This window comes from Neolamprologus brichardi, chromosome 2 (assembly GCF_056152115.1).
Source record: "Neolamprologus brichardi isolate AB-2024 chromosome 2, ASM5615211v1, whole genome shotgun sequence".
NCBI lineage: Eukaryota > Metazoa > Chordata > Actinopteri > Cichliformes > Cichlidae > Neolamprologus > Neolamprologus brichardi.
This window is the reverse complement of record NC_142105.1, coordinates 27,649,443-27,677,096: the sequence shown is the minus strand read 5'-3', so window position 1 is coordinate 27,677,096 and position 27,654 is coordinate 27,649,443. Positions and strand designations below refer to the sequence as shown.

General features: G+C 40.4%; 2 protein-coding genes across 2 annotated transcripts in view; one reads left to right on the top strand and one right to left on the bottom strand.

Moving 5' to 3' along the window:
* dock2 (dedicator of cytokinesis 2) overlaps positions 1-27,654 on the top strand; it is a 93,231-nt gene that overhangs the window by 44,920 nt on the left and 20,657 nt on the right. The gene's annotated exons all lie outside the window — the stretch shown is intronic.
* insyn2b (inhibitory synaptic factor family member 2B) lies at positions 140-21,582 on the bottom strand. The gene is made up of 4 exons (XM_006781405.3): positions 21,448-21,582; positions 9,103-11,013; positions 6,514-6,588; positions 140-2,166 (listed from the first exon to the last, which is right to left on the bottom strand). The coding sequence occupies exons 2-4, from the start codon at positions 10,680-10,682 to the stop codon at positions 1,983-1,985; spliced, it is 1,839 nt and encodes a 612-aa protein (XP_006781468.2). The 5' UTR covers positions 10,683-11,013; positions 21,448-21,582; the 3' UTR covers positions 140-1,982.

Genomic DNA, 27,654 nt, shown 5'->3' with positions numbered 1-27,654 from the left:
TGCATCCTTCTCATATTTTCCCTGCTGATACCATGTTTATCAAAAAGGATTTGCAAGAAAGCACCTTAATTTACTCCGCTATGGTATTCAGTTTGTTTTTGAAACACAAAATATGTTGACAGCAGAGTATTTTGTTTAAAATACACAATTTTATTGCACATACAAGAGGGATCGTGAGGGCTCACACACTGTCATGGGAAAGCTTAAGAAAATGCAGGGACACGGCATTTTGCGCATAAACTGGTTAATTACTAAGTGTAGTATCATCCAGGATTGTATTTGGTGGCAACTGTACAGCCATAAGCAGTTGAAGGACGCCCTTGTGAGATCAGTTGTTAAGCTCTAAACTGCTGTGAACAAAGCAGTGTGTGAATGCTCTCTGTGTGTCTGTGTGTACAAAATTAATGTCCAGATGAATGCTGTTTGCAAAAATTTCTGTTTATCTACCAGTTGTGCTATGCTTTTACAAATATATTGTTTCCCTTTGGGAAAAAAAATCTTCAAAAATTCTTCACCCTTAGTGACTCATTTTGTATATTTTGTTAACCTAAAATTAAAGTTTTTAGCACTAATATTTGTTGATTAGGAGGGCAAGTGTGGCCTGAATGCTACAGAACACCTATATAGATATTGAAATGATTGTCTGATATATTTTACATAACTAAGTTGAAGTGTGCTGTTGGTATTAAGAAAGAGATTGAGCCTTTTCAGTTTTTTTTATAAATTTTTCTGGTTATCTTCCTGTTCTCACTCTAAAGCTTCACATGGTGTTGTACCAACACAGCACTCACCTGCACAATTTGTGCAATGGTAAATTTTGAAAAACAACAATTCATTGGTGCCTACTGTATACATTGTATATTGATACTCAACATTTAAACAGGCCAGTCATTAAAATGGATTGACAGGTCTGTTCTTAGTTTGCACTGGTTCACAAATGTATTGAGTGTTTACTGTGTGAGAGAGGAATCAGTTGTTTGTATTTCAGTGAGTATGCTGTATGTGTAAACTGATGCCCGCTTGTCAATGCCACTAAGTGCATGCATTCGAATGCACACGTGTGTAAAGATCCTTGAAACACAATTGAGACTGCAGCAACACACTTCCATTTTGGATGATAATAAAGGAGAGAATCGGTTACTCTGTCACTCAGGGTTGACAGAAATTTTAATTATCTGACAAAGGCTGTCAGTCTTCAATCAGCTGTGTATCACATTGTCTCTTAATGTATTCTTAATACAATCTGTACTTTCTCTGCGAAATCCTGATGACTCAGTGAGCAAGCTGTGTGTCCAGACAGTTCATCAGCTTGTTTTCCCATGATATCCTTCAAGTGCTTCAGTTGTTGCTACATTCAAATTATGTCTGTCCAGCCATCCAAAAACATAGCATTCAAATGAATTTTTATATTCCTTTGTTTTTCACATTCATTTCCATTCCCCTGCTTATTGCTGTAATTTATCCAAAACTGTTATAACGATTCATTCCCAGCTCGTACATCTGTCCATCTGTTGAAATAGCCACTCAGCCAAGTGACAAACTGTATGCTGTCTGTTATCCAGAGTGACAATGCTTCATCTGTCTGCAGCAGATTTGTTATTGAAAAACACTGTCCTCGCTGTCAGGCGAAACGTAATCTCAAATTAGCCAGCAAATACTGGTTTCTGCAAATTTCACCTTCTTCCTCCCAAGCAGTCAAGAAAGTTTAACAGCCTCTTTTGTCCTCTTCTCCCTCTTTATCACATTTCCCTTTTTTTTTCTACCTTGTCACCGGTGTACAGGGCTCAGGATTGGTTACTGTGGAAAATGTGCCATTCACAGGCCATGTTTTCTGCTCAGAAATGATCACCTTCGGAATTTAAACTTAAGCTCAGTGCACACCCACATGCTTTACTCCGCAACATCTTGGATCCCCTGAAATATAATCCGCTCCTGCACCTGCTGCCCAGAAGGCCAGTTGTGGCTTTTCCAACTCTTAGAGCTTAGAGCCACCAGAAACACTTCTTGCGTAGTTTCTTGACCCGTGCCTTGGTACTGGGGCGACTGGAGGATGTCGGGGCTGGCGTTGGCTTGGTCAGAGTTGGTGCAGGCACATCATATTCCCCCTCTAGGGCCTCTATAACCCCCTGGAAACGTCCCTCCTGCTGTCTAAAATCATGCTCCACACTGGAGGAGAGAGAGAAATAGAGAAGGCAGTTGAAGAGGAAGGAGACAAAGATGAGAGAGAAACATTATAAGCATGATTTAGAGACTGAGCTAATGTGAACCAAGCCAGGTGTTTTTTGTTTTTTTGTTTTTTTTTAATTCAGTTTCTTTCTCACAAAAAGAGACTACCGTAAATGTAGGGGTTAAAGGGAGATGGTGAACAGCTGTGTAAAACAAGAGGAAGTCTACTGGGCAGAAAGAGAGATTAGAAAGAGAGGGGTTTAGAGACAGCTAAGCTAAGGTGACCTAGTGACATCAAGAAATGCTGACAACACCTTAAATACTGTCCATAATGCAGTTTTTATGGAGGTTTAAACTCATATGCTCTTAATTTTGGGGTACGCACCGTCAGCCCACACACTCTTTCACACGGGTCTCAGCTCAGTACTCTTTTCACATCTATAGTATTCTTTTGCACTCATGCACCAGTAGATCACAGGCTGGTGAGATGAGAGGAGTGGGAGGAGAACGAAAAAGAGAGTAGGAAAGAAGAAGAGCATTTGCACAATGGAGGAGCTAAAAGAAGGAGCAATGGAGGAACTTTTTTACTCTTCTATGTTCAAAGCAGACCCTCGTGGCTTACTTTTTCTATGCTCCCATTCCCCCTCCACCCCTCATCTCGCTCGTGCTCTTTTTCCCTCACCATCTCTCTGAAGTGCCCATCGCTGCAGGTCATAGTGTAGCAGACTCTGAGTTTCTCCCTCCATTTGGTAACTGTGTGTGTGTGTGTGTGCGTGTGCATGTGTGTGTGTGCTGAGCTGGATTATATGGGTGGAGCTACATAGGGTCTGGCATCTGGAGTTAATGAGGCACATGATGAGGCAGGCAGATCGGAGACAACTACCAGTCCTTCCCTCTTTTTGTATGCCAGCAAACAGACACGCACACATGCGCGCGCGCGCACACACACACACACACACTCTCAAAAACATATAATATATAAACACAGACGTGCTCCCCTGCCATCTCCATACATCTTCCTCAAAAGCCCACGGCTGAGTGAGAGTAAAAGAGAAACATGCAGAGACTTATGAAAGAAGAAAGGAAAGAGACAGAATCTTCGGGGAGATCGAAGGATGGCTAAATGAAAGAAAGGCGACCTTTAATAAAACAGGGCAGAGAGGTCACTGCATAGTTAAAAAAAGGAAACAAAAAAAGACAGGGAAGTAAAGAAGGACAAGATGAGTGCCACTAGAGATATGAAGAGGGGAGGGCAGCAAGGTCTCGGCTATCCGAGAAAGTGCGCAGTGATGGAGGGAGAGATGGAATGAGTGAATATAGGAGAAAGTAAAAGCTTGGGTGGGCACAGAGGAATGGAGATGGCCGCATGAATAATTGATAAAGAAGATCTACCGAGACACATATACACAAACAAAGCCACACATCATACATATAAAGAAAAATAAAGGATGGCACCTGCCCCACATCCACTTACTGTACAGTCTGTCTTGTTTTAGAAACTAAAGCTTTTTCAATGTCAGGTCTCTCTATACGTCCCCTTGTCTCAAAACCTCAGTATAGCTCTCTACCTCTCTCTACCCATACCTACTTCACTCCCTCACTATTTTTCGTGGGATTACTGCACAGCTGGGAAAGCGGCTATTCTGAATTCGTTGTGTAAGCTGTCACCTTCAGCATCTTTTTACGTGCATGTATGACTGTGTGCTACGGCGTCTTTCATCCCTGGAGGCACAGCTAAACCCAAAACCTTTATTATGTTTTTAAAATGAGGTGTAACATGTGGAAATCAGGGCTAAAGTTTGGGGGTTTTTTGCTTAATACATCAGTTTAAATTTGAGACTTGTGTGTATATTAGAATACTTTTAGTTTCTAGGTGCGCATATGTGTTTTGCTCTGCTTGTTTCAGCTGTTTAAGCTTTGGGAGGAAAAACAGAGGAGCTGTCAGAAGTTCCTCTCCCTCTTGTCTCTCATTGTAAAGATTAATTAAAACAGACGATGGCAAAACATCTTCAGGCAATCAGCCCACGTCAAAAGCTCTTTTTTTCACCACAGATCATTAGGATGAATGTTTTAGTCCCACACGTAATTCATCCTCTGCCTGGGTGTCTCTTATGCCATCTCCACTCCTCTTTACCCAGAGTCCTCTGGGGTTTTGATAAGGCCATTATTGTCCAATCAAACAAACAGAGCTCGTGTAGTTGTGACTTCTCTGTGTGTATGGCACAATAAAGATGCTGATTTTCTTTTTTTCCACCCCTGTTTTTGAAACAAACTCATACTGACACGAGAAGAAATATGACTAGGCTGGAGAATCTGCCTTTCAGTCCAAGTCATTAACATATTTCAAAGCGCATGAAATATATTCTTTTTTCTTTTTTTTTTTGAAATGTGTACGCACATGAATCAAATAAAAGCTGATTTCCCTTTGTGCTGGATTAATTATCCTGTTTGTATTTGCATGTGTGCAATTAAGACAATAAGAAAGTAGAGCAGGAGAGAAAATCTTAGAAGCTGAGAAGAGAGAAAGGTGGACTATAATGATGTGAGAAGTGCATACACCAGAGACCAGGATTGTTCCAGGTCATGTCAAGTATCTCCCCAAAATATTATAATAAGCCTCACATTTTGAAGACTTCCATGTCCGGCTAATGTTAGACATTGTATGACTATGTAATGACACGTTTCTTTGTGCAATGTATGCTACTAGACTACTGAGGGGGTTTATTTGTAGTACAAGAAGATAATAGTACGTTTTGTTCTGTAAACACTAATTTTCTGCTAATTTCATAAACCGCTAATATCTAGGTTTAGCACGTTCAGTTGTTCTGCTTGTCTTCCATCAAGTTTTCACAGTCTGCGTGGAAATGCTTCTGTAAGTGCTTATTTAGTCAAACAGTTCAAAATCATTTTTGGAAGTGTTTATGTTTTTCTGCTTAAGTGAATTGTTGCATAATGCAGGTTGTCTTGTCATTAAAGCGTTTGCAGTAGTTAACCAGGCTGTTGTATAATTACTGTCAGTGTTTTGCAAGGCTAAAGTCAAATGCCTTGTTTTCTCTTAAAAGCAGTCCCCATTTAAGATATTCCACAACGTGGAAGATGATTCTTTACTGTGTGAACAAAGAAGCTTGCATATAAGTGCATTTGTCTCACTATGTAAAGTAGTGGTGGAAATCTATGTGTATATATGTGTGGATATGGATGAGCATGTTGCCATGTGGCAGCTTTCTCCCTTGCTGCTCATTGCTACTTACTGGGATAAGGATTTTGCTGTGTTAATTAGGATCAAGGGAACAAAAAATGAGATGAGGGGAAACAGAAAACTGGATGCAAAGAAGAGATTAACTGACAGAGAAATGGAAAGTTAAAACAAGAGCGAGATGCAGAGGTGGGGCTGCTTTGAGGCAAGTAGCTTTGAGAGTTAAAGAGAACTGAAGAGGTAAAGACCCCGCAAAACTTGTCTTTATCCCCTCGAGGCCTGCGAGGGAGATTTGTATGTGATTGTAAACAAGCAGAATTAACTTCAAGCCTAGCTTTGGTCTGTAAATACTTCTTTTCTTTTAGTTTTATCCATGAAGCTACATGCAACCTACATTTCCAGCTTATGTGAGCAGTGCAGAGAAAGAGTAGAGGGTGAAAGTGGGGCACACTGAGGTGATTAGAGCTTTGGCGATTGACAGACAGAATGAGGCACAGATGTAGACAGGAGTTTGTTTAAAAAAAGGAGGAATGACAGAGATTTTAGTGGCATGTAATGGAAATGTTTATGTGAACATTTGTGTGAGAGAGAAGGAATATGTGGAGCTAACAGGAGGATTAAACTACAGTATGTAATACGAGGCAGTGCAGTTCTGTAAGTTGCTGAGGATCTAAGAATGCAGTTAGTTATTTAGGTCAGTCAAGCATGAGATAACTGGACTGATCATTTAGATGTTGAATTAATATCCTTGTTTGCACAGAACACTCTTTTATGTGTAAATATCCTCCCTTGGTAGAGCATCTTTTACTAATCTGCAAAGTACAACAAGTATTCATTTTAATATTTATAAGCGCAATCACTCTTAGTCTCTTTTTCCTTATAATAGTGTATTGTATGAGTGGTACAATAATCAGAGTGGAAGAAAAGGGCAGCGACAGCAGGGTGTCAGGAAGAAAGGGTAATGAAACAAAAAAAGCTGAATAAGAGATAAAAACCTGGAAAGGCTGAAGAAATAACAATGGGAAATTGCATCCTTTGAGAGGCATGCAGTTTTACAGAAGTTTCATGGCTATTTCTAAAACTCCAGGTAAGAATTAGTTGTCATTGGTGTGTTATATAATACAGTAAGCTCATTATCTTTATTAGGTTACCTGTAGATGATGCAGGCTGTCTTTTGGCAGGTGGGGCAGTTGTTTATGTCCTGACCAGTTCTGTATGAGCTGCGACTGCAGAAACAACAAATGTAAGACATTTACACACATGAAAGCAGTTTGACTGAACAGAGCCGTGAATGCTGATGGCAGTTACACGTCTGGTTTTTAATTTTTGCTGTAGTGTTTTGATAGGTAATGATCTAAACAAAATTCTATGTAGGCATACAGTGCATGCGTTGTTTGTTATAATCCGCTTAAGAAAACCACTCTGATATATTTACGATTGCTTTAATCATTAGCATATGTGATTTTTAGATACGCTACTTCAACAAAAAAAGGAAAGAAATCCTGCCAAGCTTCAACAATATTCATTTTTGTAATAGTGAAAGAATATTTTGCACAAACAGCAGGCTGGGCTTTTCGTGGCGGTGTCAGAATTGTTATTTCCCTCTCCATGGACACGTACCCAGTGCAGCAACAACAGACATGCTGTCAACGTGTTGTCTAAGGGCACAAAATAGTTGTGATGTTTAGTGCATACAATGTGCCCCAGTAACACTATTCAGGACATTACCAGGATTGCCCCAATGGTTGAGTACCTGCCTGTTTACTATTCTATGCAGGAAGAAAAAAATTGCAGTAACTGTCTTGGTACATCAGGTTTTGAGCCACACGTCACATGGCACAGATATTATTACCTTAAATTAGAGGCATAGTGAAAGTGAGCTTATTGTCTTTAATTTTAGACGGCTAGTTAGAACAGCAGAGCGCACATGCCAACTGCATCAAGGCTGAACAAGACTAAAGAGACTACAGAGCCAAGGACACTGCTTACATGTTAGAAAATACACTGGAATTTAAAAATATCTGTTAGGCTTGTACTGCCTGCCTCCTAATTAAAACACTTTATTTTGCCAAGGTATTTTGGCTGGCCTTCAGTTGAACCATTTAGAGAAAAGAGTAACTGATTTATGTCAATAAAATTGACATTTTAATTACATGGAGTGAGACTGTGTAACTGGCATCATTTTTCTCCCCCACCGGTCTTTATCAAAGACGACAACAACAGCATGAGAAGACAAGTTTTTGCTTCAGGAGAGAAACGAGACAAGGAGCTGAGCACAGCGACAACCTTTTAGCTCAGCCGACACTTTTATCACAGCAGCCCACTTAGAGTTCTTTCATTTCTGGCACAGCACCAGATTCATGCAGTCCCTCTATTACTTGCTGCTTCTCTTAATGTTCATTCTTTTAATGTCTTCCTATCTTTCAATAGCTATCTTTCACCCTCTCTTCTGTCTGACTTTCAGTCTATCTGTTTTTCTTTCACTCTTAGCATGATACATGGGCATCCTCCCGAAAAAGCCTTTACACACAACAGAAGCATGAATGCATATTATACAGCAACAAAGATGGGGTAAGACAGCTGGAATACTGATTTTATGTGTCTTATTGTGCAGCTTAAAGATTAATTGCAAGGTAATCTGATAGGGATTAGACTGCAGCCAGAGACCTCTGTTAACGCTGGACAAAAATAAGGAGGGATGGGAGAGAATAAACCATGTACACAGGGAGTTTAGGTGATGATGGAGAATCATCAGTTTTAGGATAGTTGAGAGGTAATGGTTATGGGTGGGAAAAAAAGGTGCAGACTTTAACTTAATGGTGAGATGGAAGAGGGTGGTGAAGAGGTGAAGAATAGGAAGCAAAACAAAACAGTGTGACAGCAAAGATCTGACAGCAGGGAAGAGTGATGGACAGGTTGTTGGGAGAGGAGAAGGGGGGAGGATGAGAAGGCACAGGAGTGATTCACAGTTGTTAGTTAAAGATATGATTCATACTTTACGGTGAAGTGTGTAGCGAAAGATACGGAGTGGGAAGGTATTAATTAAAAATGCACCAAAGAAAGGTGTGAGGCTGAGGGTGAAGAGAGGGATAAATTACTAAAAGCGGGTTAGGAAGCAACGGAGAAGAGGGGGATTTTTGAAAGACCAGCTGTTATATGTAGAGGGAAGAGGAAGAACATGTGGCCAGGGAGGAGAAAATTAAGAATCAAAGATTTAGCAGGGGAGAGAAAGAGTAACTGATTAGTTCTGTTTGCTTAGAAGTAGTGTCTGTTTGGGGCTACATGCTCTCAAACTCAAAGAAAATGCAAGAAAGCCAACGCTGACCTCCTGCTGGTAGGTATCAACTCTCTCCAAACATGTGTACACACATTAGATCTCCACACCGGTGGCATTTAAAAATCTAATGTACTGTCTTGAAAGCCTGCCAGCTGTAAAAACTTAAAAATACTCTGTTATTAATCTCTTTCACTCATAGTACACCCTCTCTTCTACCCCTCTTTCTCATCTTTATCACCTGCCTCTTGCTTAAACATTTACTCACGCAGTGAATACCTCTACCACTCCTTTTACGTGTGTTATCTCTTTTTATCACTCCCTTTTTCATTCCGTCTTGACATCTGTTTCTTCTTTTCACACTTTATTCTCAGATTATCCTCTTCTTTTCCTTCTTACCTTCTTCCATTCCCCTATTTCCCCTTCTCTCTTCAAGTTATTTTCCTTCCTAAGTCCCTTCTCTCACCCTTCAGTGAAGGCTTTGCTCTTCTCCAAGTCTTGAATCACGTTGAGAAGCACCTTTATCTTCTCCTGATTGGACAGCAGGTTCTCCTCCACACTCTGCAGCTGCTTCTCCAATCCACGTGGTGCTTGTACTGCATGTCCGTCCAGAAGTCCTCCCGGTGCCCCATTGCATTGTGCTTTCATATGAGTCTTACAAGGCAGAGTGTGGTCATCAAATGATTTGCTCTTCTGATTTGTGTAGTCCTTGAGTTTGATCCGTTCTAAGGATCGTTTCGGTACATTTGTGGTCTCCTGGGTTTCGTTTTGCGCTACAGATGTGGCTGGTTTGGACTGAGTGGATAGAGGACAATTTTTTGGTGGAAGAGGTGGGGTGGTGCTAGATTTTGAGTTACTGTGACAGGAAGGAGCTGGAGACTTCAAAGCAATACGGGCTACTGTGTTCGGATGTGACTCTTCATCAGTGCGTTGGCCTTGAGCCACAACTTGACTGCGTTCGTCATTTGAGTGTGACTTTATCACCTCTAAAGTTGGCGTGTGTGTTTGTTGTGTATGCATGTCAGCTGTGGTCCTATCTGTGTTACTTTGTGTATCTGTTGTCTGCGTGGAGGAGTCCTTGTAAGAGGTAAATTCTGCAGAGTGCGGCCTCATGTGCTGCTGTGAATCTTTGGCTTTGTTCTGAGTGTGTGTTGCGTGGTTTGAGTGTGACCTGTGCGCTTTTGGTATAGTGTGCGACAGCTGTGATAGTTGAGTAGTCTTTACTGATGTGTGTTGCTGCGTGTTGGCTGTGTCTGTTTTTTTGGTGCAAGACTGGGAGTTCATAGCAGCAGAGTCTTTTCTTGACTGATTGGGAGCCACAGGCGGTTTCCGTGGCGGATTAGGTAAAGTCTGGCTAGCTGTTATTTGATTAACTGCCCTCCTGCGACATGCACCGGTGCACGGCGAAATCTGAGATCGTCTCCTCCCACATGTCCCACAAAGGCGAGGCGGAGAAGTCGTCATTAATCTGCAGGGCCGAGGTGGGGTGGCGTGCACAGTTGTACAAACGCTTACTGTCTTTAACACCGTGCGGTGACCCTCCCCTCGTAGAGACTGCACCCTTCTCCTCTCTTGGGCAGGCTCCTTACCTTCTGTGGCTTCACTGCAAACCCCTCCCACCACATCAGAGGCTACCACACTGCCATTTGTGTACCGAGCTGTCCTTTTACCTCTCGTGTCCTTTGGGTTTGTCCGTATGTTTTTGATCTGGCAGTAAACTCCACTGCCTGATCCCTGTGACCCCATGTCGTCCTGTGTCAGGCTGTTGATCTCGTTTTGAGATGTCTCTTTTGACACCGGCAGACTGTTGCTGTCACTTCTGATAACTCCCCCTGCCTCTGCTGTTGTTGTTGTTTTGTCTGTTGCCATGGTGAGGAGCCGAGGCGTGTTGGTTGGTTGGCTGCTGTGGCGTTTGATGGAGGGGAGAGTCCGAAGTCTGGGAGATGTCTGCACCCCGACACTGCAAAGTGGGCCCCATCGCCCCCCCGCCAGGGGAACTCCCAGTGCAGGGACTGGATTTGTTGGGTCAGCCACCCTCCTGCCCATACTCCTCTGGAGGCTTGCTCAGCCCCCTGAGGAGCTGAAAGGGATGGAGGCAAGCAGCCACATCAGCCGCCAGCAAGATTAGATCTAAGCGCAATCCAAGATGTTTCCAGCTCTTGTTTACCCAAATTAATTTATGTGAAAGAGTTTTTAGGGAGCTGGAGACAGGAATTCAATATCCAATAAAGCTGTAGACTCTTAACTTTCTTCCATTAATGATCTTATTACTTGAGCTACTTCCGATTGGATGAAACTGTCAAAGCTTTTCTCAGTTTCCAACCAGAGGCCCGCAGATGATGAGTTGGATTGCTTTTCTGGGCATTGCTGGTTTGTTCTGGAGAGAGAAAAGAAATAAAGGCAATGAATGATAGAAACAAAAGTAGAAACAAGAGAAACTGGCAAGAAATAGTCACACTGGCAAGAAGACATAGACATTAGGCACGTAAAGCACCGTGTAAAAGCTTCGACCTCGACTGAGAGCACACACTGACCAGATCAATATAGGTCTATCAAGTTCTTATTACCCTAGCAGGTGGGTGAGAGTAACAGTGGCAAAACGTTAAATCCCATCAAGGAGAATGAAAAGACTATAGAATATTTTCAGGGTAGGTTATGGGCAATTGCATGTTTCTCTATAGAGTTGGGAGTTGCATACAAATCACAGGAGCTATAGATCCTGTCAATTTAAAAATGCTGCTTAATTCTTTTATTAAATGATCTAAGGCGCTTGGATCACTTTTAAAATTAGTTTTTCTTTCTTTACATTCCATAATAGTTTGTAGACTTATAACTAATCATTTGATATCATTTGTCGTAAAAGGAGTTTGGAAATGTTTCAAATGAGTTAAGATAATTTAATAATTTTGTGATCAACTTTATAGCATTGTTCCATGTTTAACCTCTTAAGCCCCAAGCCTACCTGATCTCCTGCTTTTTGCCCCCGTATCAGGGGGCGTTGGGGCTTAAGAGGTTAATGTTTCTTTTGTGTCTAGTAATCTATACAGGCATTGTGCCCTTCGGTCTATTTTAAATGGGTTTTTTTACTTGATTTTTTTAAAGGCAGGAAATTTAATGTTAATCCATGACTAAATTATGTTAAGGTCTTATCTTTGTTTTGTCTTATTTTGCTTAGTCTAAAATTTTTGCATTGATTGGGTGAGAAGCAAAATTGGCCATTTAGCCTTAATCATTTCAGATCACTGACTCGGTGTAATTCAGTGGTGCACTGTGTCACTGCGATTAGCTGATGAAACTGGGCCAGAATTCTATTATATTTACTGTTTTTTTTCCATATCGGAATTTTGGGCTATTGCAGAAAATATGGGCAGGGTACATCAAAAAGAAAAAGACAGATAAGGAAGAAAAAAGAGCGCTATTTAAATAACTTACCCAACTGGTACTATATTTGAGAGCATGGAAAAGTGGATGCAGTCACATTTGTCTGGTATATTTCGTTTTAGCTAATGGAGCTATGCTAATTTGAGCTAATGTAATTACACACAGTTTGGCTCTTGAGGATAACTGGCAGTGCAGTGCATTTGCTGTCTGCACAGAACTCAAGCAACAATACATTTTAAACTTGTTGCAGATCCAGCTCATATATTGTAGAAAATTTCTTTTTGCCCGCCTGTGTTTAAAAAGTCAGTCACCGTCCACCTTTGATCCCTCACTGCTGCACACAAAGCTGGTCTGCAGCTGGTGCGAGGTAATTTGTCCATGAAATTAGGCTTGTGTGTGTATCTAGGCTGAAATCTTTGTGTCTTCGTTTTTTCTTCTATCTTCTATCTTCACAAACAACGTTGTCACTCTATTCAGCCAGTGTGGGGTGCAAAAGCTGGCTGCATACACACACACAGACACACACACATAATCAAACACACACAGGGAAGATGAATGGCTTAGTTTACACCAGCTGGTGCAACATGTCACACAGATGCTTGCTGTATACGGTCAAGTGTGGAAAAAACTAAAAGATATATAGAGAGAGAGAGAAAGAGGGAGAGAGAAATAAATCAGCTATAGCCATGTTCACCTAATAGTGTAAGAACCCATGAGATTACAAACAAAAAAATCTTCTATTGTTTCATTATTGTTCTTTCTCAGGGTTTTGAGAAGTTTTAAAACAGCTTGTCGGCTCTGGCACTGTAGCAAATAAAATTATGTGCTCACCAGTGGATAGGTAACACATCCTAACTGCGGTGAGCCTGACTGCTACTCTAATATTTCATATGTATTCAGAATGAGAGGCTTGTACCCATTCACTCATAGCAATGCCCTGTCATGACCTAAGCCTAATACCCCATGCTGTTTTGACTGCACAAGGAGAATAAAAATTGACATCTTAGCCTTTTCCCCCCTTTTTCCCTGACAGCAAGTGTAATTAAGGTTGTCAGACTCTTTTCAGTTTTCATTTAAAAAAAATTAAATATTTATACTGATGCTGGTGGGCTTGCCCATGAGCTGAAGTGCTGAACAAGGAACAGTTTAAATTTAGACTGTTCAGCCTGCATCCTGCGTCTGAAACTTTCTAGACATAGAAAACAATAAGTGTCACACAGTGCACTGCATTGCTTGAGAGCTTCAGCGACAGTGGTGCTTTGAAATGTAAAGTTTCTGCATAAGGCATTAAAGATCAAAGGATTTCTGTTTCAGTGACATATTGCTCCTACTTATATAAATATCTTGACAGTGTGTTTCGCTTGTGGAGTGTGACATTGCCAGGGAGGGGTCTCGCATTATTGACAGCCCAGACTGCTTATTATTGTTTACTGTGCTAACTGTGGTAATCACTGTCCTGGAGTGGACGACTGAAGCTTTAACTTCTATTTCATGCGTCCCTTTTTATACACAATGCAGGGCCCAGCGACTGGGTGAATGAGAAAAGGACTGAGATTCGTTGTTTGCACAAACAAATTGCAGATGACGATGGCATTTCTGTGGTGAGAAACAGATGGAGAGGGAAAGCAAGAAGGAGAGAGCTAGCCGGTGTTTGTGTGTGCAAAAAAAAGAGAGAAAGGATGCATATGTGCGTGCATATGTCCCCATTTGTGTTTGATTGTGTATAAGAGCTGTCAAGCAGCTTGTGTTGGGATTCAGACTGAGTGAACTAAAGGTAATTCCACTGCAGCTGACTTGCCTTTTCTATCAGCAGCCTCATCAGACAGCAGAGCACCTGCTGCAAGTTTTTTCTTTCTTTCTTACTTTCATCATTTTGTGTGTGTTCCTTTTTGAAGTCTGACTCTTCACCCCTGACCTGCATGATGTCAGGCAGAAAGTGACACCATATCCTCAGAAATCCAGCTCACACTCTGTCTGTCTATCTCAGACTCTCTACCCTTCTCTTTTTCTCAATCACTTCCCCCTCTTCTAAATCTTAAAGGATAGCACTAACCTCGCATCCCTCTTTCATCACTTGCTGTGTTTGTTGTCACACTTTCCCACTCAGCACCCTCCCTTCCATCTCTGTCATGCAACCTTTGATTTTCTCTGTGCTTCTCTCACCTCCTCCTTGTTCTTTATATATAAACGTAGTCTCTCACCAACATTTCACCTCTGGCTGTGCAAAATAAACGGGGAGGAGAAAGGGAGGAAACATTGTCAGCTGCAGGATAAAGGGGAGGCAACTGAAGAGGATAACAGGGTAGAAGCCGGCACAGGCAGGGCTGACAGGTGGCCAGGGGATGACAGCGAGAGAACAGATGTATTAGCAGAACTGTGGACAAGATGAAGGACTCGCGTGAGCATTTGTATGTGTGGGTCAGCGGAAGAGATGTGAAGGCCTAATTTTCTATAGTCGCTTTAAATCTCCAATCAGTTTCTCCTTTCATAATCTAAATGACTTTTTTAAAAGATCAAAGTAAAAACAGAAGACTGGGGGATAAGGAGGAGGATGTGTGAAGAGACAAACATTAAAGGAAAGGAAGAAAAAAGATCTGGGATGCCACACACATTGCTTGCCAGTAATCAATGAACACCGCAAGTGTGCTTGAGCATCTGTCATCACACACACAGACCATACAAGCCTTTCAACACCACAGGGAGTTTCTTGACAGGGTGCAGCCTTTTATGAAATCTGTTTATACATGCAATGAGTTTAATTTGCCAGTCGGTGGGTTTGAGCTTTTAAAGAATTGTCTACGACACAGGCAGACTCAGCGATGCCCTGCATGTTTTTTTACATGTGTCTGGGAATGAGTGCGCACCCACGCCTTTGCAGTGGTAACAGAGCGCTGAATGCTCCAGCGAATCGAGTCCCCTGTCGTTTCAAGGTGAGTCTCATTTTTCAACTGCCGATTGACGGGCCCTGTGTGTGTGTGTGTGTGTGTGTGTGTGTGTGTGTGTGTGTGAGTGTGTGTGCAAGCGTTTTTAGGGAGACTGAGAGTTGCTTTACTGCTCTGTAATCACACCACCCCTTTCAGTTACTATCTCTCACCCACTCACCACCAGAACAGAACAAACGCAGCACTTTATTGGCCCTTTGAGACGGGGCACACAGTGCATTTTGTGCAGTTCATTAGGCTTTTTTCCCTCCAGCCACCGTTGTTTGGGTTCAAGGCAACAAAAACATTTCTCTGTTATATATTGCCAAACCTTTCTAATCTTACACCTCTGATTTAACATGTCTTTGAAACTTAAATGGTAGGAAATGTGTTTTTGGTGCCACTGGAAGAAAAATCTATAATAACCTTTCAGCATATTGTAATTCAAAGTGTCTGAGAGGAAATGGACTCCTTCACTTTCTGTTAGCTTTGTTTTCAGGATTTTAACAAGTCTACTCCTCAGAGAGAGACTTTGGTTGATCACAGATCTGTTCAGACAAGAACCGGCGTAGGATAAAGTCGATTGTAAGATGTAGCTCCGCAGTGGGTTAAGCGCAAAACTTTCAGCTGGAAGAGTGGGTTCTAAATGTCACATGAAGCTTAAAAGTCAGCATTATCCTATTTCTATTCCATGTGAAATACCTGCTATTTAGTGTGGACGCCCTATGTCTGGTGGGAGGGACTTAGAACAGTGAGGTGAGAGCTGCATCTTCTTTCTTCTTCTTTTTCTGCCTCCTGCAAGTTTTATTCTATCTGAGACCTTTATGAGAAATAATTTCTGTCTATTTCTTACAACTGTTATATTGGATAGGAAGATATTTTTTAGACATGTATAAATCAAATAAAACACTGTGCGGAGGAATTTTTTATGGGATAACTGCGGGAGATTGCCACACCTGCCATTTAAATATTTGAGCACCTTGTAAGACCATCTCTCTGACTCTTTGCTACAATAAGCGGACAAGATACTAAGCTCCCCTCAAAGAATTGTAATATAAAAATATAAGTTTGTTCAGTATCTTGCATGGCTTTTATTACTTTGCCACAATATTCTTTTTTTTTCTGTTAACTTTCTTCAAAATGCAGGAGATGGGGAAAAAAACAATCAATATTTAGTATGAGCGCCCTTGTCTCTGAAACCACACCAGTTCTCATTGGTTCACATTTTTCAAAGCAGTTAGCGTGTTCCAAGCATCCTAGAGAATTTGCCACAGTTCATCTGTGGATTTGGGCTGTCTTACTGTGTTCTGTCTCCTCGTTTAATCCCAGGCTGACTCCATGATGCTGAGATCAGTGCTCTGTGGGGGGTGTCTGTTGCAGGACTTTGTGACAATACCGTTTGATGCACAGTACCCTATATGTACCCTATATATTTTCTGTTTATATATGCGTGTAATTCTATGTTGTTTGTCTGTAGTTTTCAAAATGTGAAGTCAGCCTCAAATTCAATATGCTAATATACATACTGTGTCTCTTTGTGTTCGTTTGCATTTTTAATTAGTGATTTTACCTTTGTTAAGTGTCCCAGTATAACACTTCTTCCGGTAACTCGTAGAAAAATTAATCCGGTATTAATCATCAAAATAAAAAAGGACATATACACAGCTGGTTCTGCAGCCGTTGTCATTCTGCATTTTTATTGAGAGCAGCTGTATTTTTTAGGAACAGTGCCCATAAATTAGCATCTCAACTGGAAAGAGGGAAGTCACAAAAGGCTAATGTTCATACACAAAAAGCCAAACATTTCACTAAGCCAGCAAGTAAGGGTCTAAGTGAAGAATTGTTTTGGGAAGATTGTGCGTAATATTAATGAGAGAGTAACTGAGATACTCAGGTTCCTCTTAAAGGTATGCAGTGCAAACTGTGGTCACTGTTGCTCTCCAAGCAACACAAAAAAGATGCAACAGAGGACTTAATTGGGGTTTTTATAGACACACTCAAATCCCAACCATTTCACAAACAACAGGAAAATGGAAAACGCTCTGCGGCGCCCTGTGTACTGAATGTTCATGAAAAATTTACGTCGGACAAACTCTGTGTATATGTACTTTGCGTTTGTGTGTGTGTTTTTGTTTCTGCATGTTTGGAATCAGAGATGCATAAATTAAGCAGAAGCAGAAAATAAATTAAACAGAGAACTGAGAGGCAGACTTCTCCATACGTCTGTCTAAGAAGAAACTCAGATAAGGCAAACAATGTCACTAATTGAAAGTAAATCTGAAGGGTTTTAGTCTGTTCAGTGCATGAACACTGTAAACAGACACTGTAAGTCAGTACAGTCTTTTTTTTTTCCTTCTCAGGGACTCCCTCCAGTAGAGGAAAGAAAGGGTTCGTATCGATGTTTAAACATGTCTACCTTCGGTCGTGGTGCAACCTCAATCAAAAGGCATGGCACGACGACACAAAGTGGGAAAAACAAAACTGATCTCATAACAATGGATTTTATTAAAAACTTGTAGCCCTTTCAGCCCCTACTCCTCGTGTATGTGGCAACAAATAGGAAATAATTCAAAGCAATGTTCTTCTCCAGTCAGAAAGACCCCAGAGGAAAAAAAAGTCAATTCGGTTTTAATGCTGTAAGCGTATTTATAACCTGTTAGGAACCTATAATAAGAAAAGGGCTGCAATACATTACAGGCCAAGAGCACATTATTGACAAATCCATCTGGCGATTTAATTCATTTGTTTTGTTGTTTGCTGGAGTAATGTTTGCTGGTTGAGCAGCGGGGCAGAGAAACCAAAGGAAAACGGCATATTTATGACATATTTAGCACCAAATACTTAATAATAGGAGATAAACACGATAGAGTGGAAAACTAGACTGAGTCAGCTAAGAGGGGAAAACAAAGTGTTTGAGTTAGAGGAGACGCCACAGATGCACTACTACATAAAAATCTTATCAGTGTAGCTAATAGGGTGTGATATCGTCAGAGGTTTACATTTTTGCTTTTACTGTGTACTCTCCTCTCTCTCTGAGCATTTTTTTCTCCAGTCACCTTTCTTTTCCCCTTGGTCACCTGTCGTCATCCTGATTACCACCTTTTGTCTTTGTACTCTTTTTATCATCTCATTGTTCTCTTCTCTTCGATATCACTCATCCTGCCTGCACATCCCATCCAATATCTCCATCATTAACCCCTAATCTATTCCTCCTCCTCTCATCTCTTCATCTTGTTGCCCCTGCTGCCCTCGCTCCCTTTCACACATCCATCTTCCCACCATTCTGACTTTTGTGTCCTTTTGTCTTTCACCGCATCTCATCTGTTTCTCATCACTTGTTCACATCGTGTCTGGTTAGCAGAGCGGCTAAAGTGTCACTGACATGCACGTGTGGATGCACTGACAGATGCACAGACACACACACATATAACTTCATGCATGCATGCCAGTACATACTTCTTTGGATTCCTCTTCCTGTCGACTGACTGAACCTTTATTTCTTTATTTCGTTCTTTTTATTTCTTCCTCCTTTTTTTATTTCTCATTTCTTTCTCTCCATTATTTGTGAGCCTGCAGACACTGAATGTGATAAAAGTCAATGTAGTTTAAAGCTACCTACTGATTAAGTTTTCCCAGTGTATAATTTTAGATGTAATTCCTGTACTAAAGTTGTTTCCAATATGTGAACCTGTATTTGTGCATTTACTACTAGACACATAAATTACTTTCTGTATAAGTCTACACAAGTTAGAAGTTATTACCAAATAAATGAAGTCCAACTCAGGAGTGTTACAAACAAATCAGGCCTAGACATATGCAAAGAAAACATGTTTATATGTAAATAAAGAATATGAATTCATAAAGCACATTGTTGAAAATATTCAAGAATCTTTGAGAAAGATTTCATTAGTCCTGAATCAAATTCCTGCCTTCACACATCAGCTATTCATTATTATTTTTCCCAGAACAAGAGCAGAGAAAAGCCTTAGCAACATTCTGGTGCATTCCTAATAACCACGACAGGCTCTTTGTAAAGTGGCATGCTAAAATTTGGACACTCCTGAAAATATTGCATATTATGTTAAAGTGAGAAGAACTGAGTGCAACCACTGCAGAAAACAGAGATAAAAATTGGGTTTTCTTCAAATAGGGATGTGGTTTTCAGGGGGTTTTATCTGCTTATTAACTTTAAACGAACTGATAAGATGCTGCTCTGTCATGTGTGCTTGGTCATCTTTGTGCTTTTAAGGTTTCATAGCATCAGCGGTTCATTAGACTTTAATTGACTCAATAGAAAGAATCATCATTGGGAGTTCAGAGCTTGATTCATTCTTGATTCATTGATCCTCTATTTCAGATTTCATGGTAACAGTGGGCTTGTTTAAGAAACTGACTGGTGATCTGAAAAATTACATTTTACTTTTACTTATGAGTTTGAATGCTGTTTAGAAACCCAATGCACCCCTTTCCTTTAAGCGGTGGCTTTTGGCCCTTCATAAAAGACCCAAAAGAGTCCCAGCTTGTCTTTGATATATTTATTATTTCATTTAGGTGAATAGGGCCTTTTTTTAGGATACGTTTTACTTAAGGTGTTTAACTTAGGTTAAACAAGTGCTTTCCAATGTCAGTGAGTAATGATGTTAGAATAGTAATACTTGTCCGAATATTGACAAAAACTCTTTTCTAAAAAAACAAAAAACAAGCTACCAGCTTGAAAATTCCACTTTCTGCAATAGTGGTAATGAAAATGCAAAATTTGTAAAAATCAAGAAAACTTTTTTATTTTATAAATCTGTACATGCTGGACAAAAAGGAAAAGCAAAACCAACACATAGCAACAAAAGGCCTACAGGAAGGTGCCGCAGTAGAAATGCACTGTTTCAATGTGCAGTAATGATGCACAAACAATATCCATGTAGAGAAGGCAAAACAGGAAAAACGTCCTTCAATCTCACCACAAATTCAGCATCGTAAGTGTGCAAAATAACATCTGAACAAGTCAGTCTCAATTTGGAAGGAAGTACCGAAGACAGATGAAGTTTAAATTGAGCTGTTTGGCTGCAGTTATCGAAGGCATGTGTGGAGAAAGAAAGGAGCACCATTTGATGAACAGAACACCTTGTTAGCTGCAATGACTCTTGTTCAGGGTCGTGCAGTAGCTTATGGCAGAGGAAACACAGCATACATAGAGGGAGGAGGAGTTCAAATATTGCGCAAGCAGTCAAGAAAGTCAAACTGAAAACAGATTCCCTTCTACAGCAACAATAATGACTCACAACAGAGTACAATTAACTGTTTTTGGCTAAACATCCCACACAGCAGTAAAAGCGAGTAATATAAATTTAATAAATTTATTCAACAAGTGCGGTTATTTTGCTGTAGCCCTGTAGACATGTCGCTGTAGGACTAGAAACAACATTATTTTCTTTTCATTTTTCAACTTGTTGATGCGTTTGTGCAAGTGAAAGACTGGACTGTGTGATAGTGTAACACATACACACACGCACAGACACACAGATAAGCACAGATTGTGATCCTGATTTATGTTCTAACTTATGAGGTTATATAAATTTTGCACACAGGTCACATAAATCCCCACTGTCTCAGTTTGAGATGTCTGTATACACATTTGATCGTTTTAATACAAACGCGCACATACACACAAACACAGATGCATGAGGTCAGCATTAGTGTATAAAGAGAAGGGTTATTGCTTTATAATCCCACATTAAAGCTACACTAGCTGTCCTGATGATTGGTTCAGAGGCTTTTAATATTAGTCGGGCAGCAAAGACACACGTATTCCCATAAACACACAGGAATGTTCGGAATCGTTGTTAAAGGAAAACTTGTAATTAATATTGCATTATGAAACACACTCACTTAAGCACACACAGACGTATTCATGTGAATCAAATCCTACTGTGACAGATGGATGGGATTACTCACCTGCCACACACACACACACACACACACACACAGCGTATCTGCTTTCGTTACTAATGCAGTGATCATACTACTTTTTTCTTCCTTTTTTGCGAAAATACACTTATAAGGTTTCCATAAAACAGATAGACCGTCTGATATATAAATACACTTTTAGCAGAGGACTGACTCTGTAAGGAATGAGACATCCACCAAGCCAAAATTTGTGTTTTTGGATTGTTTGTTTGTATGTTTATCTATGTAGCCCAGAGGTTTAACCTATGGATTTTTTTCCTGCACTCCAGTTAGCTCTCTGGTGCCTCCTTCCATTAAACCAGTTACCTTCATTCAAGACCTTTAAGTCTTAAATCTTGAATGAGCATCTTTGAAAAATAAAGTATTTGCCTTGGGCTATCAGACCAGAAACATTCCTCAGATGGCCATAACAGCGCGAGAAGAAAACATGTTAGGCTTTTATGCTATCACTCCCCTATACACACGCACACACACACACACTTAACTACATATACACTCAGTGTTATTTTTTAACAAATATCTTTGCTCTTGCTTTCTTATTCACTTACCTTTTCTTATCATCCCCTTTGGTCCGCATGCTTCTGTCCTGCCCTTGTTCTGTGTGTGTATCACTCGTGTGTGGTAGTCCTTTAGTGCTCAGTAGAGCTCTCCTCCGATTCTTTACCACTCTATCTCTCTCTCCGTCTCATTCTGTTGCTGCTGATCCTCGTATGCTCGCGGAGCCCAGTGATCCTCCCTCCCTCTCTCTCTCTCTCTTGCTCTCTCTCCCTCTCTTTTTCACACACACACACACACACACATACACTCCTCTCTCTCCCTCTTTCCCTGATCAATATTTCTACCTGCTTCTCTTTAGCTCTCATGTGCTTCTCAAATATTCTCACTCATTTATTAAGTCATCCAGACTCGCTTTTTTTTATATATTGGTGACAAATCTGATGCCATGCCCTGAATTTTGTGTCTATGTTTGTCTATGTGCCTACATTGACCCTGGCACAGTAGTAGACCCAGTGAAACTTTGGCAGTGTGCTCCCAGGAGTTGAGCCAGGACACAAACAAACACACATGCGTGAACACACAGAAGCACACACCCGTGCTTCTACCACTCACTTTATTTATATCTTTGCTTTTCTGTGAGAATAAAGTCTAGCATTGCCTTGCTAACTCGCTTTCTCTTTCTCTCTGTTTTGATTATCTTTCGTTTTCTCCTTGTAGTTTAACCTCACTCTTCTATTTAAGCTACAGTGTTTGGTCACTGTCCTCTCTCTTCTTTGCCCCACTTTCTCCTCTTCATGCCATTCTTTAGTGTTCTTTCATCCTCATTTTTCATACTCCCCTCATGCTCTGTATTTGGCTGTCCCACCACTCATCCTCCTTTAAGCTTATTGTCTTTCTTCCCGTGCTCCCATTCATATGAGCTGAGAATGACACTGCTTTCTTTCTTGTGGCAAATAAGGCAATTAGATAAAATGAAAAGAAAGTGAGATTAAACACCATATGACATCGGGTTTAAATTATGCTTAATGATGAATGCTTTGTCTTTTGAGCCTTCCAGGAATTGTGCGTGTGCGCGTGTGTGCATGTGTGTGTGTATAAATTAATTTCTTCTTTTGTCGTGCATCAAGGAAGACAAGAATGTTTTACCATTTTTCACATCTTTTACTGGCAGCTTTCAGATTTAGAATTCAGGTTTAGGGATTGATCTTGTACGGTTTCATTAGGATAAACATTTGTTAGGCTGTTAGCAGTTAAGAAATAAAGCTGCAGGGAATTTACAAATGTAATGCTTGTACAATAACACAATGCAATGTCGAGCTTGATTCTCCATTCTAAGCAGTGATTGTCAGTGAAATGTTTTGAATATTTCTTTAAAACGCTGCGAGTTTGTGTGTTCCCCGAGCGTCTGTTTGATGCAGTGTCCATATAAATGTCCCTCCTGACCCCTCCCCCATCTGAAAATAACTGGCGATGTATGCACCACTGCAAAGTGGTTGACTCACCTTGTGTTGTGTTTCAATTGACCTCTGGTGTGATGAGGTAAATGGTGTGTGTATGTGAGTGTGACAAATATAAATGTAATTATGCACATTGCATAAGCAGCAGTCACCGCAGTTCAACATATGAAGGCTTTTAAAAAATATTACACGTGTGCACGGAAACACGCGAGGGCCATAAATCATGAGATAGTTGTGCCAGAGCTTAGAGGTCGTGGTAATTTAATTTGGGAGAGGAAGATGAGAAGGGGTATGAGAGTGTATGGTGTGTGAGCTTGAGAAAACAAAAACCTGTCCTCTTTTTAAGCCTGTAAATGTTTTAGTTCACTGCATTTTTTTTCTGCTCTTCATTCATTTTCCCTTGACCTCCCCTCCTCTCACTCTTCCCTACTTGCGTTAACTGATTCTGTCTCTTTTTACATGAGTAGGAAATGGGCTGAGGACACATTGATCTGTTTTCTGAACAGTCAACAGGCGTGCAGGTTTGCATACGCTGTGTAATGCACACAGACAGACACCCATGCTACCTCTCTCTGTTGCTCTGAGTCAGACAAACATGCAACCAATCCATCCTTAAACACAACAGCTCTAATTACTGCTGCACACAATCCATCTCTTTTGTCACACACACCCTCCCCCCCTCCCTCTTCCCCAACCACCTCTAACAGTCTCCCCACCCACCACCTCTCTACATTTCACCTCAACCCACAGGTGTTGGAAAAAGTGTGTCTGCATGTATTTGTGTGTAACAAGGAGGTCAGTGTTGAGCATGTCGCTGTGAGGGAGTACAGTAAGGAGTGCTGCAATCGTCCAGTGAGAATGTGTTTTTTTAGATGTTCTATTTAACAAAAAAGGATGATGAAAAATCACACTTGAGAGCAACATAATGACTTCCCATTTAGGGGGATGTCACAAAAGGAACCACAGAGGAGGGTAAAGGGGGAGACTGGTGAGGAGAGCACAAACGGGATATAGACTGCTGTGCAAGGCATCATTGGACCTGATGTGGAGTCATTTGAATGGATTGTTCTTATCGTGTGCCCTGTTTTTTAAATTGAAACTTCAGATGACTTCCAGTGGATAGTCATCCACTAGTCTAGGCTAGTGTCTATATGTATATATCTTGGTTATTTGCACTGAAAACATGGACGTAGATCAGTGTGTACTTAGTGCACTACTTGATTCCCTGTTCCACACTATTGATTGGCAGTTCTGTCAATGTCAGAAACAGCTACTCGTGTAAAGATTAAACTCTAAAACCTTAAGCATTTAAATTGGGACTGTCACAGTTAATGCTTTAATTCTCTGTCTTAATTTAAAATTAATGATATGTTAATTATATTTAATTGCATCCATCGTCGTTCCACTGTTTATCCCGCTGGGCATCTCGTGGGCATAATGAACTTTAAACAAAATTCAAACTCACTGTCATAGAGTCAATGTAACATTTATAAGACAGAAAAGCCCAGGCTCAAAAAAATATGAGCAATTAATTTGGGATTGCCAACTTACAGCTACCACTATCATTGAGAATATTGAAAGGGGCAGATGGCAGGGGTTACTAATATAATAATATAGTTACTAGATAGTGCTGATCTAAAGATATAGATACAACAGTGTGCTCACTAGGGTGGCTGTGATGAAGGCTTAATTGAGTCAGTTTACAATTTCATGGTTATTTCCATACTTTTTTAGTTATAGTTTCCTGTGTTCCTATTTTCATTATTCTGTTTGATTCTAAGGCTTTAGGTAAGGTAAAGCAGTCCAACAGAAACTGGAAGAATATTTTAACTTTTTTTTTTTCTTCAAAATAAAGTTTGCTGCTAAATGCATTGCCTCAGTCTATTGAACAATCTGTCTTTCTTTTTGCCAGCTGTCTTCTGAGAGAGGACAGCTGGCCTTAGATTACTAGTTTATGATTTTGTCATCTGCCATCTACCACATAAAATATAACTTTAAGGACATTCAAATGTCATGCTAATGCATTTTGAGATTTTGCAATTATGGTGTTTTGTAGGCAATAACGTCAAATTAGCAACAGCACCAAATGATAACACTTTGGCAGCTGTGTCTTACTCGGTCTTCTTGCCTTAATCACAGGGTTGACGCTACAATCTGAGATGCTAGCTTCTCTATATGGCAAATGTCCAACACAAGTGCCAGTCTACCAGCTGAAGGGTAGAAAAGTATACTGTGTAGTTTTCCTTCCAGTGTAACAGTTCTGTCTCCATGTCAGAGGTAATTTGTCATTTGTAGTGATAAAGTTATGGTATGTCCATAAATGCACATATCTCTCCTGCTTTGGGGGCACTCATATGGATCTTGCTGATCTGTAAAATGAAAGTAGCAGGAATTTAGGCTCAGAGAAGAGACTTGTACAAATAGACCTAAGATACAAGCCTGGATTACATTTGTAAATGTGAATGTTGTGGCGAAATCCTGATATTCAAAATTTTTTGCTATGTTTAAGAAAAAATTGTCTCAGAAAAAAAGTTCCCTCTTTTTTGGTGTATTAGATTAGTTTGGTTAGCAATCATGGACGCGAAACAGACATCTCCATACATCTCTGCAAGCATAAATTAGTTACAAATAATAATAACATAAAACATATATCCATTAAATCCTACTTGTATTCTGTTTATATTTTGGCTTTACAATGGACCAACCAGGAATTCTGTCATTTGGTGGCTGGAATTTCATACGAAAATTTCATGTTTCACACTTTTTTCTGCTAATTATGGCTCAAGAAACAATAGAATTTCAGTTTGAATTTTAGTAACTATAAGCTGTAAGCAGGTGTAACATCTGGGTTCAATTACTATTTCAAACTAGTCATTTGAGAGTGTAAATCTTATCTTCTTGTTTTAGACGGCCTAATATCATCTGTTGTTGAGTGGATGAATGCTGACTGAGATCTATCGCTGCTATCACTATCAGTAAAAACATTTCGTTTGACGCTGTCACCACAGTAATGACAGCAACACATTATCAGCCAGCAGATGATATGCAGTGAAAGTTATCAGGATACAAACTGCTTTGTCAGGTAACTGTCATTTGGAAGCAACTCGGAAATTACAGCTGTGAATTTGTTACCAACAGCAGTGGCCAGAATGAGAGAATGGATAGACATATTATAGGAAAGCAAAGGATGGAGGAGGAAGGGAGTGAAATCTCAGACCTTGGCAAAGTCTGTGCCATGTTTTGCCAGTAATCTTTTAGCTGTTGTGTAAGGCCTTTGCCTCAACAAGCCCTGAGCTCTCTCTCTGTCATACACAGTGTGATTGTCTGCAGTTTTATTATTATACACAACAAAAATATACCTTCCGTGCGTCTTTGCATGCAACAATGTGTTGATGAAACACATTCATGCGTGAGGACGCAGGAGCATTTGATGGCTAGATATTTGGCCCTTTGAGCATTTGTGTCGTGTTTAGATGGCGTTAAAGGAGATTGAGAGCACTGCCCCTCAGAGAACACCAATTAGAGTGAAGTAGGGCAATATGACACGTGACCTACACTTCAAAACAGTAACATCCACATATACACCAGCACAGTGAACACTAAACCAAAAATGTATGAGCTGTTGAGTACTTTTCCTGAGTAAGTGTGTGTGTGTGTGTGTGTTCCTAATCCTATTACTGATCAGGCAGTGCACTCTAAGGAGGCAAAAAAGGAAGAGCGAGGGGTGAAAAAAAAATAGAGTTAATTGTGCTTCTTGATCCTGTCTGTTGGTTTTTACCACCATTGGGGAGAGTTTCCTGCTAAATTACATATATTAGTATATATGCATAATTTAAAGACTTGCCACTGCTGTCAATAACAGTGTTTTCTCATACTAAGGTTTACTTTCAATGACAGGAGTTAATTTTAGTGACAGATAAGTTGTTATTTAAGCACAAACTAATCATCGTTCCCTCATTTAAGTGTTTCTTCCAGCACTTACTCTGTACTTAAGTGTCACACTAAACTGATCTCCCAGCACTTTTAAGAGGGAGACATAAGAGGAAAGAGAAATGTGAAAGAAGGGAAGCGAGATTAGAGAAGGAAGTATGGTGATGGGGTCTCTGGTGTCACTATAGTGCAGACGGTTGGGTGGAGGATGGGGGTAGTTATACCCTGAGCACGAACACACAAAACCACACACACAGACACACACACACACACATTCAAGAACATACATTCTCAGTAAGATATTTATTAGCGACTAAGCTCTGTAGGCACCCATTATATGTATGCTTTTTATTTCATCATTCATTCCTTTCTTCTTCTTCTCCTCCTGCCTTTAGAGTATGCTGGCAACCCCAAGGACTGCATGTTAAAAGTTTAGAAATGTGGCACAGCGTTCAGGGACAGTCCCTGGATTCCGAGGGTGCTTTTAATTATGCTAACTTATGCATCCTCAAGTCCTCTCCCCTCCCAAGACCCTAAATTGTTTCTCCTTTGTCACAATGAACGATCTTTCAAGTCCTTAATTGCATCTTGAGGAGAGAGAGAGCTTTTAAAAGGGCTGAGAGTCAGGAAACACATGTGTAACCCGCAGAAGCCTTTTATCAAGAGCTGTGATGAATAAATGCTGCACCTCCTTATGGGACCACAAACTATGTGTACTGCTTTTTTACTCACACGACTTTGTGTCGTCATGTATAAGCATTAACAGATAATATAAAGGATGATATTGATTTACTGTAATCAAGTTGTGTATAAAAATCAATCCTATATATTCAAGAATAATTCACTTGCAAAGTGTTGTAGGATCACACA

What these genes read in the sequence shown, in the direction of transcription:
- insyn2b (XM_006781405.3), bottom strand. Translation starts at nt 10,682, where the DNA reads ATGGGCAGGAGGGTGGCTGACCCAACAAATCCAGTCCCTGCACTGGGA. An exon ending in AGCAAAGCCTTCACTGAAGG is followed by an intron (nt 6,589 to 9,102) that starts GTGAGAGAAGGG and finishes TTGTTTCTGCAG; the next exon opens with TCGCAGCTCATACAGAACTG. An exon ending in ACAGCCTGCATCATCTACAG is followed by an intron (nt 2,167 to 6,513) that starts GTAACCTAATAA and finishes TCTCTCCTCCAG; the next exon opens with TGTGGAGCATGATTTTAGAC.